This window comes from Phyllostomus hastatus, unplaced genomic scaffold, assembly GCF_019186645.2.
Source record: "Phyllostomus hastatus isolate PE091 unplaced genomic scaffold, TTU_PhHast_1.1 phas_contig_86, whole genome shotgun sequence".
NCBI lineage: Eukaryota > Metazoa > Chordata > Mammalia > Chiroptera > Phyllostomidae > Phyllostomus > Phyllostomus hastatus.
This window is the reverse complement of record NW_025333977.1, coordinates 22,145,097-22,161,205: the sequence shown is the minus strand read 5'-3', so window position 1 is coordinate 22,161,205 and position 16,109 is coordinate 22,145,097. Positions and strand designations below refer to the sequence as shown.

Here is a 16,109-nt window from a genome sequence, read left to right as displayed (position 1 = left end):
CCCTGTAATATGGGGCCTGTGCTTTCTGCCCCACATGCCATTGCAGACACCACCCGGTCTTCTACCCACCGCAGCCTCCTCTGAGATCCGCTGCAGTGTTAGCTGTCTACCTCAGCTCTGTACCTTCTCATCAAGATGGTTTTTCCTTTGGTTACTTTTCTATCCACTTCTCTTCCTTATTCCAAATCGACATTTGTCCTAAAATGCAATGTTGTTATCATGCTTCCTCCTCTGTGTTTTTGTCGTTTCATCTTGTGACACATAAGTCATCATTGCCTTTCTCATTATTTTTTTCCTTACTATTGGATACAGTAAGAACAAATGAAAATGCTTGATCATTGGCAAATCTTGTTGAGCTCTTTCATTTCTTTTTTAAATTAAATTTATTGGGGTAACATAGGTTAATAAAATCACATAGGTTTCAAGTGTGTGGTCCTATGTAATACATCATTTGTATATTGCATGGTGTGCCCACCACCCAAAGTCAAATCATCTTCCATCGCCATAATTGGCCCCCTTTACCCTGTACCACCCCTCACCTTCCTACCCTCTGGTAACCAACATACTGTTATCTGTGTCTACAATTTCAATTTTACTTTTTTTTAGTTGTTTTTCAAGTACAGTTTTCTGCCTTTTCCCCCTACTGTCCCCACCACCCCAGCCCTCCCTGTCTCTCTCCCCCATTTCCATCCCCCCTTGTTGTTGTCCACGTGTCCTTTATGATTGTTCCTGTAAGCCCTTCATCCTTTTCCCCCATTATATCCTCCCCTCTTTTTTGACTGAGTGTTTCTCTGTCCTGAGAATCACATTGACTTTGATTCTCAGATTTCAGTCAGAAAGAAACATTAATGTCTCTGTTAAAAGGAGCGGGGTTATTCTTACCCTGTTCAAATTCTCTTCCGTTTCTGGATTGGCATGGAAGTCAGTTTTGTTCTGTGAAAACATCGTGATAGTCTGTTAAACATCAGCAAAGTCTGAAGGTTTTTTTTTCTCACTGTTACTTTTTGAATGATAAAGATTTTTTTTTCTTATAATGGAACAGATTCCTTTCCTTAAAATTGTATGTGATTGTCTGTCTGGACCTGACAGTGACTGTGTGTGCCTTCCTACTCTGCTTCCATACTTTTATTTTATTTTATTTTCTCTTCCTTTCTTTCTTTCTTCCTTCCTTTCTTTCTGCCTTTTTCACCATTTGGCAGCAACAGAATACTCAGTCAACATGAGTATTGCATGAAATTGAATTTTAATTTTTTTAACATTGTGTCGTGTTCTCTCTTTATGGTGCATGCCAGTCATCTCTCCATGGTTTTACAATATTTGGCAAATAATAGGCCAGGATATCTCTTCGTGCCCCATCAGCTCATCGGACTTTGAAATCCCTGTGCATACGAACTCCTCCTCTACTTGGTTTTCTCTGCTCTACTCTGATGTGTTGTTTTCTTTATATGACTTATTTTACACATGAGGTTCCCAAATGGCCATTTTGAGAGTTAACGGCTCTGCTCCCATCTTTTCTCAGTCTCTATTTATCTGCCTTAAGATTTAGCTTGACAGAGATCTAGAAGGAAGCCGTAAGAAGTTTGAGTTCAAATTCTACTTCCTTGCTGTGTGACCTGGGACAAGTCTCGTAGGTTTCTTGCAGGGAAGCTCCCCACCTGTGTACTTCTTGCCTTACATTTGAGAGGATCCTGAGCAGTCACATATTTGAGTGTGCCATTGAAACTATAGGCACTGTACAGATGCACATGAAATATAATGTTTAAAATATTTACATGTTGTTCCCAAAGCCATTGTCATTCACAAGGAACATGCATTTTGCTTCTGTTTTGTCTGGTTTGGTTTTCTACATGAGCAGTTTACATGCATCTTTCATGTCCTATAGCTGCCCTTCCCCAGGTATAGATGCATACACCTTCATTTCCTGTCTCAGCTTAAGATTTTCCTCATTATTTTTAAGTTATCAGCTTCATTTTTATGAGGATCTATATTTTCCTATGAATCATTGGTTAGGATTTCTCAGAAAAGTAGATTAGGCCTTTATCTTCCGACAAGACTGCATTTTAAGCACTTCATATGAATGAGTCTTCCCTGCCATCAAAGGTGCCTCACAGAAGAGATATCGCCAATCTTATTTAGCAAGCCCATGTGGTTTTGCCAAAGGACAAAATGACTCAACTCTTCATGTGGCCAGCGAATGCAGGATCAAAGTCTCTAATGAGCACTTAGAAGTTATTTGTTGACTTCTCTCTCTTTCTCCAGCATTGCAGGCAAAGACAAAAATTCAAACTGTTTTGTTCAGTGGGAATAAAAAGGAATTCCCATAAGACTGGGTCCAATTCACCACGTAGTATCTCTTGAGTAAGGCTTTCTAAGACCTTCATGGCCCCCACAGGCTCTACATCATTAAAAAAAATATTAAAATGCACCCATACGACATAATAAGTATATTTTGCTGTCAACATCTTTTAAATTAACTTCCATAATTTTGTTTGGAAATTCTCTTAGCAAATATTCATTATTGCTAAGTGAGACATTGTAAGCTATAAATTGTTTTCAAGTATACAAAGCAATTTAACAATTGACTTGAATGTGTTTCCTTTTTTATATGTTTAAATATGTTTTTACTTCTCTAGAAAGATTTTTTGAAATTGTGTAATCAACAATCTTATTTTCAAGTCTTCTTTATTTGTGTAGCTTTTATACATCTCAGAGGGCTTAGATATCACTCCCATAGTACCCAGTGGGCAAGGTAGCTCTGCCTGGAGCAGAATTCTGTCTCTGAGACCACAGTTATATTTCCTTTCTCCCTACAATGCTATAATAAATAGTATAGCATTTCTGCAAAGGTGATTCAAACCTCTCCAAAGTTACTTTAGTATTGTTATTAAAATGATCCTTTTAATAAGAAAACAAAATTGCTTTTATAGTGTAATGGATGTCTCTCCTAATCTTATTCTCTATATTCATTGATAATCCCTTCAACTATGAAACCCTTTGTAGTAGGTTTCTTTTGTTTGTGGCCTGGCACCTTGACATTCTGTCTGATATTACTATAACAGTCTTTTTTGGTGGTACTTCTGGTATTTTACGTCTTCTTGGCAATAGGAGATTGGAGCAGAAGCTCAGCTAAGAGATTTTTTGGAGTACTGCACAAGGCAGATGGAAACATAGCTTTATTATACCCCAGGTTTCAATCACATATATCCTTATTCTGGGGTGGGATGTAGGAGACACTTTCTTCTTTTGTCTCGCGTACCTATTTTTCATTCAATTAGTAGACATGAGATGTGATGCATCAGGAGATGGGTCTTGATCCAGTGTCACAATAATCAGAACGGCCGGCTCGTAGATACACTGCTCAGCTTCTCCTCTATTGGAAATTGTTATTAGGATGTTTGATTTAATACCCTTCCTCTAATATTTATACTGTCTCTTTCATGCAAAAGCAATGGGCAGCATTATCTTCCTAAACACCTTGGCAAGGTTTTCTTCAGGCAGAGTGGGTAGCCAGATGCCCCCGTTACACCCTTCTCATAGATAGTCCAGTTTATTTGAACAAACTCCAACTCGGGAGATTTTATCACACTGGACCCTTTCTGGCATAATTTTCAAAGTGTAACAGAAGATAATTTATAGCATATACTTTAGAATGGCACAGACTAAAGCACTAATGGTATGATTTAGTATGTAAACTAACTGATACAAGGCATAGGAAATATTACTAGAAGCATATTAGTAACATCTATACATGACTAATCACACCCGTTACCTACCTATGAAAACCAGTACCCCACTCTCTGCGCTGTTCACTTCTAAGGACAGCTTTAGAGCCTGTGTGGCTTGTGGTTCTATCAGAGGCAAAGATGCTTTCTTTGCTAGAGCTTGGAGCTGGCAGTTGCCCAAAGAATTCTTTATCTCAGAAATGGTCTCTTTGCCCAAGATGGAATCTTTGGGGGCAAACTTTTTGACTGTTGTTTTTAATGTACTTCCCCTAAACATGTACTTAAAACTGTCTGAGGATACTTTACAGTTCAAAAATAACAATGGTAAGTATTCTTTACTCTCTGAATATATTTGGTTCTTGAATGTCAGGTAACAAGTGGTTATCGGTTGGATGGCCAGGTATTTATCTGAAAGTGTGTCTCAATCTCTCGGATTCCTGAGTTCAGACAGCAGTGGTTTGGATGGTAGGAGTTTATAGAGTCAGGGGTGTTTGGACATGTGATTTATCTGATAATGATCTTCCCTGGAAATGATATTTGGCTAATTCTAGTCATCTGGAAACAGTCACCTACTTTTCCAAGAGTCTAGGATTTGGGAAAACAGCACATATGCCTTGGTCTTAGTTTACCTATTGCTGTCTTTGCAGACTTTATCTTTTCAGTGGCCTTATCTCAAAGCTGGCTGTGTTTTTGCCTTTGCTTAGTGAAATAGCCAAATAATTATTGCTGTCATAACACTTGGCACACACACATACACAAAGTATATATGTTTTGGTTTATATTCCCGGCTTTTTCCAGCTAATCCTTTTTGGTGTGTGGTAAGCTCCAGGGACATGGAATTTCAAAACCAAAGCCAACTGGATGCAAGTTGTACATACCATGCACAGCCCTAGTGGGGGCAAAGATCTTAAAATTGCCCCAAAGCAGAGGCAGTAGGGCAGTTTTCTGTTCAGTAGCATCTCTTATGTTAAAATGTTTGCACATGAAAGTTTAAAAACAGACATTCTATATATGTGACTGAGTCTGCCACAAGACAGACTCAAAATGGGTTATGGAGGATGAGAAAAAATAACTTTTTAAAAATTTATTTCAAATCAGGCAGCAAAATGAATAAAGATTTTTAGCTGCTACATAGAAGCATGTCTTGCGGACCTGCATTGGGTTCCGTGGCAGGTTTGTGTGGTGCTGAGACAGCGAGTTGGCAGGAGGGAGTTACCTGGTGCCTTTGAAAAGTGCGGCTGTCAAGCTGACCCTGAAGACACAAAGGGAAGGTGTCTGGAATGTGAAACTTTCAGGGAAGTTTCAAGGAGGGAATGTGGGTGTTCAGAAGAAGCTACCCCAAGATGTGCCTCAGTGGTACACGGATTACTTTGAGCTAAAGGCAATTTTAGCTTCAGGCTCAAGTGAAACTTCTGCCTGTCCCCTTGACTGCCTAGAAGGACTTGCCCATAAGAAGGGATTATCACAGGTAACCTCTGTTGACCTACCTGTTGCGCAGAGCAAACTTCTGTTTACGAAATGTTTATTCTCATCATCCTGCAATGACCCTTTGAAGCACCCGAAGTGCATCACCTCATCCTTAGCACAGGATGTTTTATACACCTCAGTCCCCCTTTTTACCTCTGAACCTTTCCAACATGTGGGGTCTCTGACTCTCTCATGCATGCAGGCTTCCCATACATATCTGTGTATTAAATCTGGCTATTTTCTCTTACTTAAAAAAGAAAAGAAAAGAAACAAATGAGAGGACATGATGGATCTGGAAGTTCTAGACCTCTTGCAGTTATTGAAGACCTTAACTCATGCCTTGCAGTGTGCCTCTTGTTTATCTAAATTTTCCTTTAAAATTGTTCTCTGCAACATTCTGTATGTGCTGCAAATAGGTACAAAGGGCAACTGTTACCTGTAAGGTGGACATTCCTGGTCCTGTGAGCCTTCCCTGTGAGGCACATGATCAGTTATCTGCTTGGGGCTGAGAGAGACTCCTCAAAGACGAGAATGATGAGGACGCTGCCAGAGACGAGAGATGGTGGTCGGGGGGAGAAGAGGAGGAGAAGCAAGCATGAAGGCCACGTGTGGAGAGACAGGGAGGAGGAGGGCGAGTGGGAAACAGAGGAGTCCAAGCTGGAAATGGAAAGGATGAGGAGGGGTAATGTATTTTAGGGCACAGGGAGAGACAACTGAAAAGAAAAGGCCTTGAAGGAAGAAAAGGCAAATGATAGTCTAGTGAAGGCAGGTCTTGCTCATTAAGCGAGCCACCTGGAACCCCTGCTTGCCTATCAGTGGGGAACGGGAAGAAATGGAGGGTTAGTGTGCTCAGCTTGATTCCCTTGTCAGCCCTCCCGTGTTCTTCCCTCTCTGTCCCATGAGTCAGCTCAGAGCAATGTTTGGTTTTCCCAAGCGCTCTTAATGCCTGCCTGCCACAGTCCCCTTTGTCTCCCTCCCTGCCCCAAGATAATATCCCAATCAATGTCGGATGAACTCTTAAGCAGGTCCTGAATTCTCCCTGACTAAAACTGCACAAGATCAAGGGTAAGGGAAGAGAGATGGTTTAAGTGTTCTGTGTGGTTTTCATGCTAGTGTTTACTCTAACAGAAAGAGCTTTTTCACAAATTCTTGAGGCAGAGCAGACATGGAGAGTTTGGCTCCTCAAAAACAAATTGATCAGAGGGACAAAAAATGGCTGTGCAGGTGACTACAGAAAATCCGTACAGCTTCTAGCCATCTGTCCGTTGAAGCTCCTCTCTCTGTATTTGTTTCTAGGTGGAAGAACGCTCCAGGCTCAACCGGCAGAGTTCACCTGCCATGCCTCACAAGGTTGCCAACAGGATATCTGACCCCAACCTGCCCCCAAGGTCGGAGTCCTTCAGCATCAGTGGGGTGCAGCCCGCTCGGACCCCGCCTATGCTCAGACCAGTGGACCCACAGGTACATCTTCCCCTTTGTTCCATTGGGCATTTCTACTGGAAGACAGATTGACCTGCTGAAAGCCCGGAGCACGTAACATGGGCTCAGGCATAGAACCAGTCAATGTTGACCTTTAATATAGAACCTATAGTAACATATGAGGGCCCACTAAATTTGAAGGATAGAGGAAGGGGTGAAAAAGAAAAAAGCACCATCCTTTGAGCCAACTGCTCAGTTACCTCTTAGTAAATCAGCCTCTGGAGAACCTTAAACGTCTCTGTGAGGTGAGAATAAATGTCCCTTTCGTTTTAATTACCAAATAAAATTCATATAAGCCTTTGATATATGTAAACTATTATATTATCTTGTGTTCCTTGGGACCTTGGTGTGATCCTGAAACTGGAAAATTAAATGGGCTTGGGTAAGTTGTGCCTTCTAAAAGGGGTCACTGGACGGGCAGCATCACATAGCAACTTGGTAAAAATACAGGGTCTCGGGTCTACCTCAGACCCGCTGATCAGCAACTCCTAGAGGGGGCATGGCCGCCTGTGGTTCAACAAGCCTCCAGGTGACTCCAGTGCACTGTCGAGCTGGAGAACCACTGTTTTGAGCTATTTAAAAAAAAAGGTTACTCCACTTTTAGAAAATGAGGACCTTTCTGAAAATTTTAGAGGATTTTTAAAATTATGTATTGTAAAACATGAACTAGGATGTGAAATAAAGCATACAATTTCATGAAAAATAAAGGTAATGCAGCTACTTTCATCCAAATGTCTTCAGTGTCTTCCAGGCATCCACCTGAATTAACACTTGCATAAAGTACTTTGAGATCACCTTTGAGACATGTAATGCTATTTGATCTGGCATTTGCAAGAATGGTGCTGGAAGCAAGGATTCTTGATTTTAAGTCTGCCTTTAGCATAGGAGGTCCAAGAGTTTTCAGTCCCAGCCAGTTGAGCATATCTTGCCCTTGGTTGTTTTTAGTTGCATATAATTTTTCCATGCCTGACCTTCCATAGGGTGCATTTTTATATGGACTGCTCTCTTAACACACAAACTCCCTCTTTTAAAACCCCTGACTTTGACCTTTTCGGGCACTTTTCCTCTGGAAAAGGGGAGAGGGAAGGAAAAATTAATGAAACTTTATGAAAGTGACAAGGAAATGAAAATATAGGTATCCTATGATAGCTAATTGGTTAGCATTTTTCAGAGGTTTTGATTTTGGGGGTTTTTTTGGGCTCTTTTAAGTGGTTTGGGTTTTGTGCCATATATTTTTTAAATATATTTTTAATATTATTTAATATATTTAGTGATATTTAACACTAATATAAACGTGGTTATAGTTTTATTCTGGTTGAAGCATAACATTCAGCTGAACTAGACTTGGAGGATTTTCTCTGAACTATAGATAATAACATTTTAGATTTCAGATTCAAGATCTCACAGGCAAGAGGGACAGAGCCAGGCTTATGGAGGAGGCTGGGAAAATGCCCCCTAGCAGTCTAGGCACTAGGGTTTCAGACCTAAGAGGGTCTCATAAGTCCCTTGTCTAGAGCAGATATTAAATGAATGTTCAGTAAACAATTGAATTTAGAAGGCATTCTAGGTGTTTCCTCCATTTATTGAACACCACCAAATGCCAGGTAGAATCCTGGATTCAGGGATATAATGTTGACATGGCTCCTTTCTCCAAGGAATTTACCTTCATGATGGAGGGAGAGACAAGCTTACACAGCATTAACAGTGAAGTGTGAGCCATTCTAAAGGTGAAGGGCTCTCTGAAATCTAGATATTTTTTTCTGATCCTCACCTAAGGACACAGTTATTGATCTTTGGAGAGAGAGAGAAATATCCATGGGTTTTCCCCCGTACATGCCCCACCTGGGGACTGAACCTAGGGCACACCCTAGGTACGTGCCCTGACCAGGAATCCAGCCTGCAACCTTTGGTGTATGGGACGATGCTGCAACCCGCTGAGCCACCTGGCTAGTGCTGAAACCTAGATTTGAATAATTTGTCTTAAAGAGCCAGATTTCCACCAAAAGACTACGTATCTTTCCTGCATGAAAAATATCACCATGTGCCAAACTGTGAGACTTAAAACTTTTTTTAAAAATGCCCTAGAGTTAGGAGACATATAATATCACAAATGGTAAGAGCCAGTTGATCACAAAGCAGGATAGCTGAGCAGTTAGGTGTACCCTGGGGGCATGTGTGGGTTCCGGTCCAGGTTTGGGCTCGTGTTAGCTGTGAGATGTAGGGTGTTGCCTAACCTCCCTGCACCTTACAATCTCACGTGTAAAATGCGGAAATAATTGTGTCGACCTCATGGTGGATTTACTGAGTTCGTAAGAAGTAAGATATCCACAGCAGTTCTTGTTTTACAGTGCAATAGCACTCTTAAGTCAAGGTCAAAGATTTTAAAGAATGACATTTCTAATTAGAAGAGAAGTATTTATAAATGTATTGCTTGTCAATAAATGCTCACTAAAAGTTGTTAATATTACTATTATCACACTTATTTCACTGACTTCTTAGCAAGTAAATTATTTAACTTTTGGCCCTAAACCCTGATTCAGCCCTACACATAGCTCTAAATGAAACATTTTGAAGTGCTGTTGAAGGTATGCTGTAGACATCTGTGATGGGCTTCATGTATCCAATTCCAGTGCCCTAAAAGTTTATTTTCTCTTCCACTGAGTGAGGTACTAGCTTGTCTGATTTTTCTTCTAATAATCTGCTCTGATGTTGGTTTGATGCTCAGATCCCACATCTGGTAGCTGTAAAATCCCAGGGACCTGCCCTGACCGCCTCCCAGTCAGTACACGAGCAGCCCACCAAGGGCCTGTCCGGGTTTCAGGAGGCTCTGAACGTGACCTCTCACCGCGTTGAGATGCCGCGCCAGAACTCGGATCCCACCTCGGAAAACCCTCCTCTCCCCACTCGCATTGAGAAGTTTGACAGAAGCTCTTGGTTACGACAGGAAGAAGACATTCCACCAAAGGTAACCTTGCTGGGGTGTTCTCATTGTCAGCATCATCACATCGTCATCGTTGTTGATCATGATCATTATTATTATTATCCCTGTTACAGACCTTTCATAATAAGGGACATCGTGCCAAAGCTCTGCCCCTTGTCATGTCTGTTTTGGTCCCTCCTGATTCCCACGCTCTGACTTGGGTAATCATTTGTCATTTCTGACCTCAGTGTCGGCGGAAGAAACAGAGGCTCGGGTTGATCGGATGACTTGGAAACATATAGCCAGCCTGTATCCAGAATTAGGACTCTCAATCTTAAATATTCCAAACTACTTTTTTCACTATCCATATTAAGGAAAAGAATAATGAATATTTTTATTGCTAACTGAATCTATTACACATCTAGACACATTTATCTGGAAGATTAAAAACTTCCATATAAAAAGTAGAAAATTTATTGATTCCTATCTTTGGCAATACAAAGTGAAACCAGATTTCAGGTGGTCAGAAAATAGTATTGCTCCCAGAATATTTTTTAAAAGATTTTATTTACTTACTTTTAGAGAGAGGGGAAGGGAGGGAGAAAGAGAGGGGAAGGGACAACAGTCTATCGGTCAGTTGCCTCTCACATGCTCCCAGCTGAGGACCTGGCCCACACCCAGGCATGTGCCCTGGCTGGGAATCAAACCCGCTGACTTTCAGTTCACAGGCCAGCGTTCAATCCACTGAGCCACACCAGCTAGGGCAACTCCCAGATTATTTTAATTAGCCCCATTTAAGGAAAGCTTTTTCTAAGCCAAGTCATAATTTAATTCCAACTTTAATTCATTTCCAAGGATAAAACTGTAGGGTAAAATGACCAGTTATCCCCCATTGGACAGAACAGTCCTGAGTTTTGGTTTCTTTTGTTTTGCTTTTGCCTACAAAATTTGGCACTCATTCCAGAAACTGTCCTGAAATGTGCCCATGCATCTCACTGCAGACACTGTGGAAGTATTTCAAAATAGTGGAGAAATTTTTTACATCGGATTCTTCCCGATTCAGGATTGCCCTTTTTCCTGAACTCAGCATAAGAGCAACGACCCATGGGATATTCCAATTTCCAGTGATCAGCGCCATTGTTGATTCCAGAAAAGAAAAAAAAAAGTGATAAAAATAGATAATACCACCTGATTTCAAATATTGTTCCTCATCTTCCTCTCAAAAGGATATTATAATAGGATTTCCATGATTTTGAAAATGAAAGGAGCTGATAGTTTTTTGCCCATGTTCTCCTCTTTGGAAGCAGAGATGCCGTCAGAAAAGGTTATGTCGGGAGCAGACTTTAATGTGGAAAACGGGATGGGCAGAGGTGCAAACAGGCACGTGAGCTGCGGAAACCGGGAGTGGAGGTGGTCGGTCCACTCTCTAAAAACATGCAGACACACATTTGTAACTCTGGACCAGCTAGATCAATACAAAGATTTCAGGTTTTAATAATTCATTAGACTCTTTCTTCCCCACAGCTACTTACGTTTATAAAATGATAATGGCAAAATAGTAGTAGTAATATTTAATTTGATCAGGTACAAGTACTGATTTAACCATTTTACTTCACATCTTTCTAAGTCTTTATCTTAAAATACCTTCTAATAACTAACAAAATTCATATTAATGTTAATATCATTTACTATATTGATAATATTAAAACAAAGCATGTTTTAAAAATATCTAGCACAAAATGCAAAAACACTTTGAAAGAGACCCGCCCTCCTCCAAAAACAGGAAGAAAATCCGAAGCACCTGGTGAGTGTTTAGCCCACTCAGCTCTGGCAGGAGTATCTGTGTCCTCATTTCCTGGTCACTTTCATAAAGAAAATTCTCCTCCTACTCTTCCCTCATGTTGGACTCCTTTAATAAACTTACCATATTTGATTTCACTAAAAAATGTTCCATAAGAGAAGGCATACTTGAATTCTGACTTAGGCCCTTGCCAGATTAACTAATGAGACATACATTTTCCTAGAGTACCTCACAGTCCAATTGGTACTCAGTCTTTCTGAGGACGCTGCTCGTATTTTGGTATTAAGCTTGTTTTGTATCATGTTTGCAGATTGACCTTTCAAAGCACAGTGTCTTGGAGGTTGTTTTGCATTAATCATTGCACATTGATGAGGAAGTGGAAACATGCAGACCTATTGCCATGGTTTCTCTGAGCTCACTGACATGGGCTATCGCCCAAGTTCTAGCCTGATAGCCTAGTATCTCACCGGATCTCATAATTCCCTTATCTGTCTGTCGGTTGTGATGTGAGCTAAAAAATGAAACTCGATTTAAGTCTGTCATCTGATATAATTTCCAGTGATCAGGTGAGTTTATGGTACCCTAAAAAATGTCTGGTATCCACCACTCTTACACAAAAGAAGGAACTCACTGAATGAAAATAAATGATCTTGGTCTGTTCTTAAATTTGTTTTGAAAATTCCAGACCCTACTCCTTCATGGTTGTTGAATATGCCTCGATGGCTTTTGTTTGATTTTATTTAGGGAGTTAAATTAGTCTTGAGAAATTAAAGATATTTCTTCCCTGTTTCTGAGAATTGCTGTAACTCTTGGCAAATCTCCCGGAAGAAGTGGGCTGCTTTTCGGGCAGTAGTTGGTTCACGGAAGCTATTTTATAGAAAATATTTCTGATTTCTGCTTTTCTTTCAGGTGCCTCAAAGAACAACTTCTATATCCCCCGCGTTAGCCAGAAAGAACTCTCCTGGAAACGGCAGTGCGCTGGGACCCAGGCTGGGATCGCAGCCCATCAGAGCAAGGTAAAGGGGTGAGATGGTTAAGGCCAAGGAACAAGCCCCCACCCACCATGGTCGTTACTGCTTTCCTAGAAAATGCCCGTGTTCTTTTTTTTTGCTTCAGAGGCATATTGACTGGCCACCTGGACTGAAAACCTTGCCAGGCCAGAGCACAGGCCTTTTATTTTTTTCAGTAGCCTTTCACAGAAATCAGTGTACAGTGGGGACTTATGAACGAATGAATGAGTGAGTGAGTGCATCAATGAATAAATGAATGAAAGAGGCAATCCAGAAGCCAGTCAGGGGTGCTTTCCCGGACAGTTTTAAAAATTAGAGAGTAAAATGGCAAATCTGCTTGTAGTATCCCAAACCATCACTTCAGAGACCATTTTATGGAGTCAAGAGAATAAAACAGCCTGGTTTGAGGTGATTTTTAACACCAGATCAAGAAGTGTGTCCTGGGAACCCCTGAGACATAGGAAAGTAATTGTCAAAGAAATGCTGTAGCGACCAGCTGCAGAGCTTCCCTAAACGTAGCCAATTACAGTAGGATTAGCTCTCTCGAAGCAACCCCCTCTTTGGCATTATGGAGGGTCGAGGAAGTACAGGTATGCTTCCACTGGTAGTCCGTGCTCTCCGAGACTTTTCCGTCGTGATGTGTGATCCTGCAGTCCAGAAGGTGCATCTGCCTCCTGGTTGGTGTAGAGGTCTCAAGGGAAGCTGGAAAGTAAACAACATCTTTACAGTATCTGAGCAGATTTCATGTGGTAACAGATGCTGTTGGCTGCTCTAGTTCCTCAGAGTCCCTCAGATTTTTCGTGACAAATACACCCCTTTTTAGAACCCACTGAAATAGCAAATGGCTCTGCTGAGACTGTAAATAGGATGAGCTTGGACAGCCTGTTTTATTCTTCTTCATTGTGTTCATAATAAGAGAGGATTGTCCCTTGCTACTGAGAGAGACTAGATGATTATTTGTACATATCTTTAAAACATGGAATGCTTTTGATCATAAAGCTCTAATTTTGCTTTTTCACATGAAAAGCTCTAAGAAGGGGTCAGTCCATAAATAAGATGAAACCGTAAAGAGAATGTGAATCCCTGTAGGGCAAAGAAGCTAACCCATTCCCAGTGGAGTTGCCAATCGCAGGAAGCTCTGAATGGGCCATTCTTGTCCAGCGACTCACGGTGAGCTGGCGTTGGTGTAAGCGGCGCTGAGGAAGACTGAGCTGTCCTGTGACCGGAGAGCCAGCTTGAACTTGACGGTTGCCCTCTTCAGCAGCTGGAAGCCCCAATTACCGCTGCTTCTTCTCCTTTGAACTCTGCCCTGAGGCTCTGTTCCCTGAATCGATTGCTTAGAATCTTAGTTGCTGTAGATCAAGCATCATTTCAACTCAACTTTTCATCTTTTCTTTCTATCAACCAAAAAGACAGAGAACTATTATTATGTAGTCAGATTAAAAGCAGCTCTTTGTTCCCCTTGAAGTGTTATTTTAATGATGTCAGGGCCTAAGATAGTTGATGTGTGTTAGTCAGTGGCTTGCTAAACGTGCGTGTTTCCCTCAAAACCACTTAAATATTGTACTTTGCACAAAGAAGGCAGACTTTGTGAGATAGCTACCATTTTTCTGCTTACAGAGGAGGTGGGAACAGAGTGAGCTTAGAGTTAGTAATGACTTACCTGCACTGAAAGTCAGAGGTATTACGGAGGCCAGGGAGGATGGAGAATCCCCATCTCTGCCACAAGGACAATCCTACTAACACACCTGTTTCTAGCTACCACATGTCTCCAAGCTATCAACATTTAAGATCTGAATCAGACGCTGCAACTTTGGATTGGATTGCATTTTTAAAAGCTTAGGGTTTGGGTTTATTGTGATAGAAATAGCTTTAATTCATCTTTGCTGCATAACAAAGCACCCTAACACTGAGTGGCCTGAAATAATAACAATTCATTATTTCTCCTGACTTCATGGGTTGGCTAAGCAGTTCTGTTGGTCTCACTTGAGCTCACTCGTGCAGCTGCACCGAGCTGCTGGGTCAGCTGCACCTGCACATGGTCTTCCATCCCGGGCCTCTTTACTGTTTTCCCATCTCAGTCCAAGAAGGAAGGCCCCACCGCACAAGTGTCTTTGGAGACTCTGCTTCCATCATGTCTGCTGATGTCCTATTGGCCTGCAACAGGTCATGTGGTCAAGCCCCAGGTCGATATATAAAGGGCATGGACCCCAGGAGGTGTGGTCATTGGGGCCATTACTGTAATACAGAGACCCTTCTACATTATGATGGTCTGAATGAGCTCTTCAGAGTGCTTTTTGTACTATTTGTCAGACAGCTGCCCAACCGTAAAGCCATAAAAAAGGGCAGCTTTTAAATAATTCATCCTTTATGCTTCTAAGCTACCCTTTTTGCACTCGGTCAATATCCCTTTTTGTCCTCCCAGGCTTTTCCTTGAAATGACTCTCAAGGGAAGCTAGAAAACTAACATGTTTAGAGTGGATCCCAGGAAAGATTACACATATAATAAGGGACAGGTCCGGGATGTTTTGTTATCATTTTTATTTCATTTGCTTAACTCAGCCAATGTGTATCGAAAACCCACTATGCATAAGGCAATATGTTACCTTGAAACCAACCCAGTGACTCAACCCAGGCTGCCCGACTCTGGGGCCCATGGGTCAGAGGATAGAATATACCTGCTGCTCTTTGAAGCTGCAGGTCTTACTAGGGGCCAGATTCTATTTCTCGACTCTCCAAATCACCACTTGGAGAAGAGCCAAAAGGAGAGCAGTTCTATCTGTGTATATTGTAACATGATGGAGAAATAAAGCACTTTTGTGTTAGACCAGTGAAGAAAAAGAGGCAGAGCCTAGTAGTTAAGTTCAGTTTTCACTTCCTAAATCCAGTACAAATGACCTCCAGCTGCGAGGTGCAAGACCTTAGACAGCAACTGCAGAAGGAGTGACATTTTTTGATAATTTTGTAAACAATGTTTAATCAGTAAACTACTCAGTGTCCTAAATCGAAGACTCTCGGGTTAAAATGGGCATATACAAGCATGTGCCTGTAACATGAAGAAAAATCAAAATTTTACTGTTTTCAGTAGCCTTCCTTCTCCTAGAAAAGGAAAAAAATCTGCCTGTGATGTCTGTCACCCTTCCACTGTCTGCACAGGCCACGCTGAATTAAACAGAGCCCTGTAGAAAACAGGTTTTTAAGTAGATACAGTATGGAGGAGGTACAGCTGTGCTGGCATCAGTTGGTCAAGGAAATGTCACAGGGCCACCCCTGAGGATCCCTGCCTTCGGCTTGGTTTGGGGCGACTTAATATTTATGCCTTTACTCATGAAACACTCTGGAACATCGATACATGCAGAGTCCTGTTCAGTGTCAGTGAGCATGGCAGATGTTAGCTAATTTAAACCACATGGCCACTCTGAAGTGCAGACTCGAGTCAACTCCATTTTATAGATGCAGAAACAGAGACGAACACAAGTAAATTACCCAAGGTGGCAAAATTGGTGATAGAGCCAGCGTTTGAAACCTGGTAGTTTTGCACCAGAGTCCTCACTCTTGAGCAGCATGCCGGGCTAGCCCGTCAGCAGTGAATGCAGCTGTCACTGCTGCCTCGTTTTCCCAAGAGAAAGGGGGTCCTGGTCTGGTGACCGACACAGCACCATTTTGCCTCCACCTTGCTCACTATGTAATCTTGTGATTCTGTTAACAGC

At 41.6% G+C, this 16,109-nt stretch overlaps 1 protein-coding gene across 7 annotated transcripts in view; it reads left to right on the top strand.

The window, feature by feature from the left end:
• Nucleotides 1-16,109, top strand: part of TNIK (TRAF2 and NCK interacting kinase) — a 346,968-nt gene that overhangs the window by 277,290 nt on the left and 53,569 nt on the right. For all 7 annotated transcript variants that reach the window (XM_045851219.1, XM_045851226.1, XM_045851225.1 and 4 more), the window contains 3 exons: nt 6,486-6,650; nt 9,394-9,633; nt 12,299-12,405. In XM_045851219.1, the coding sequence (XP_045707175.1) occupies nt 6,486-6,650; nt 9,394-9,633; nt 12,299-12,405 (512 nt within the window). The remainder of the gene's footprint in view (nt 1-6,485; nt 6,651-9,393; nt 9,634-12,298; nt 12,406-16,109) is intronic.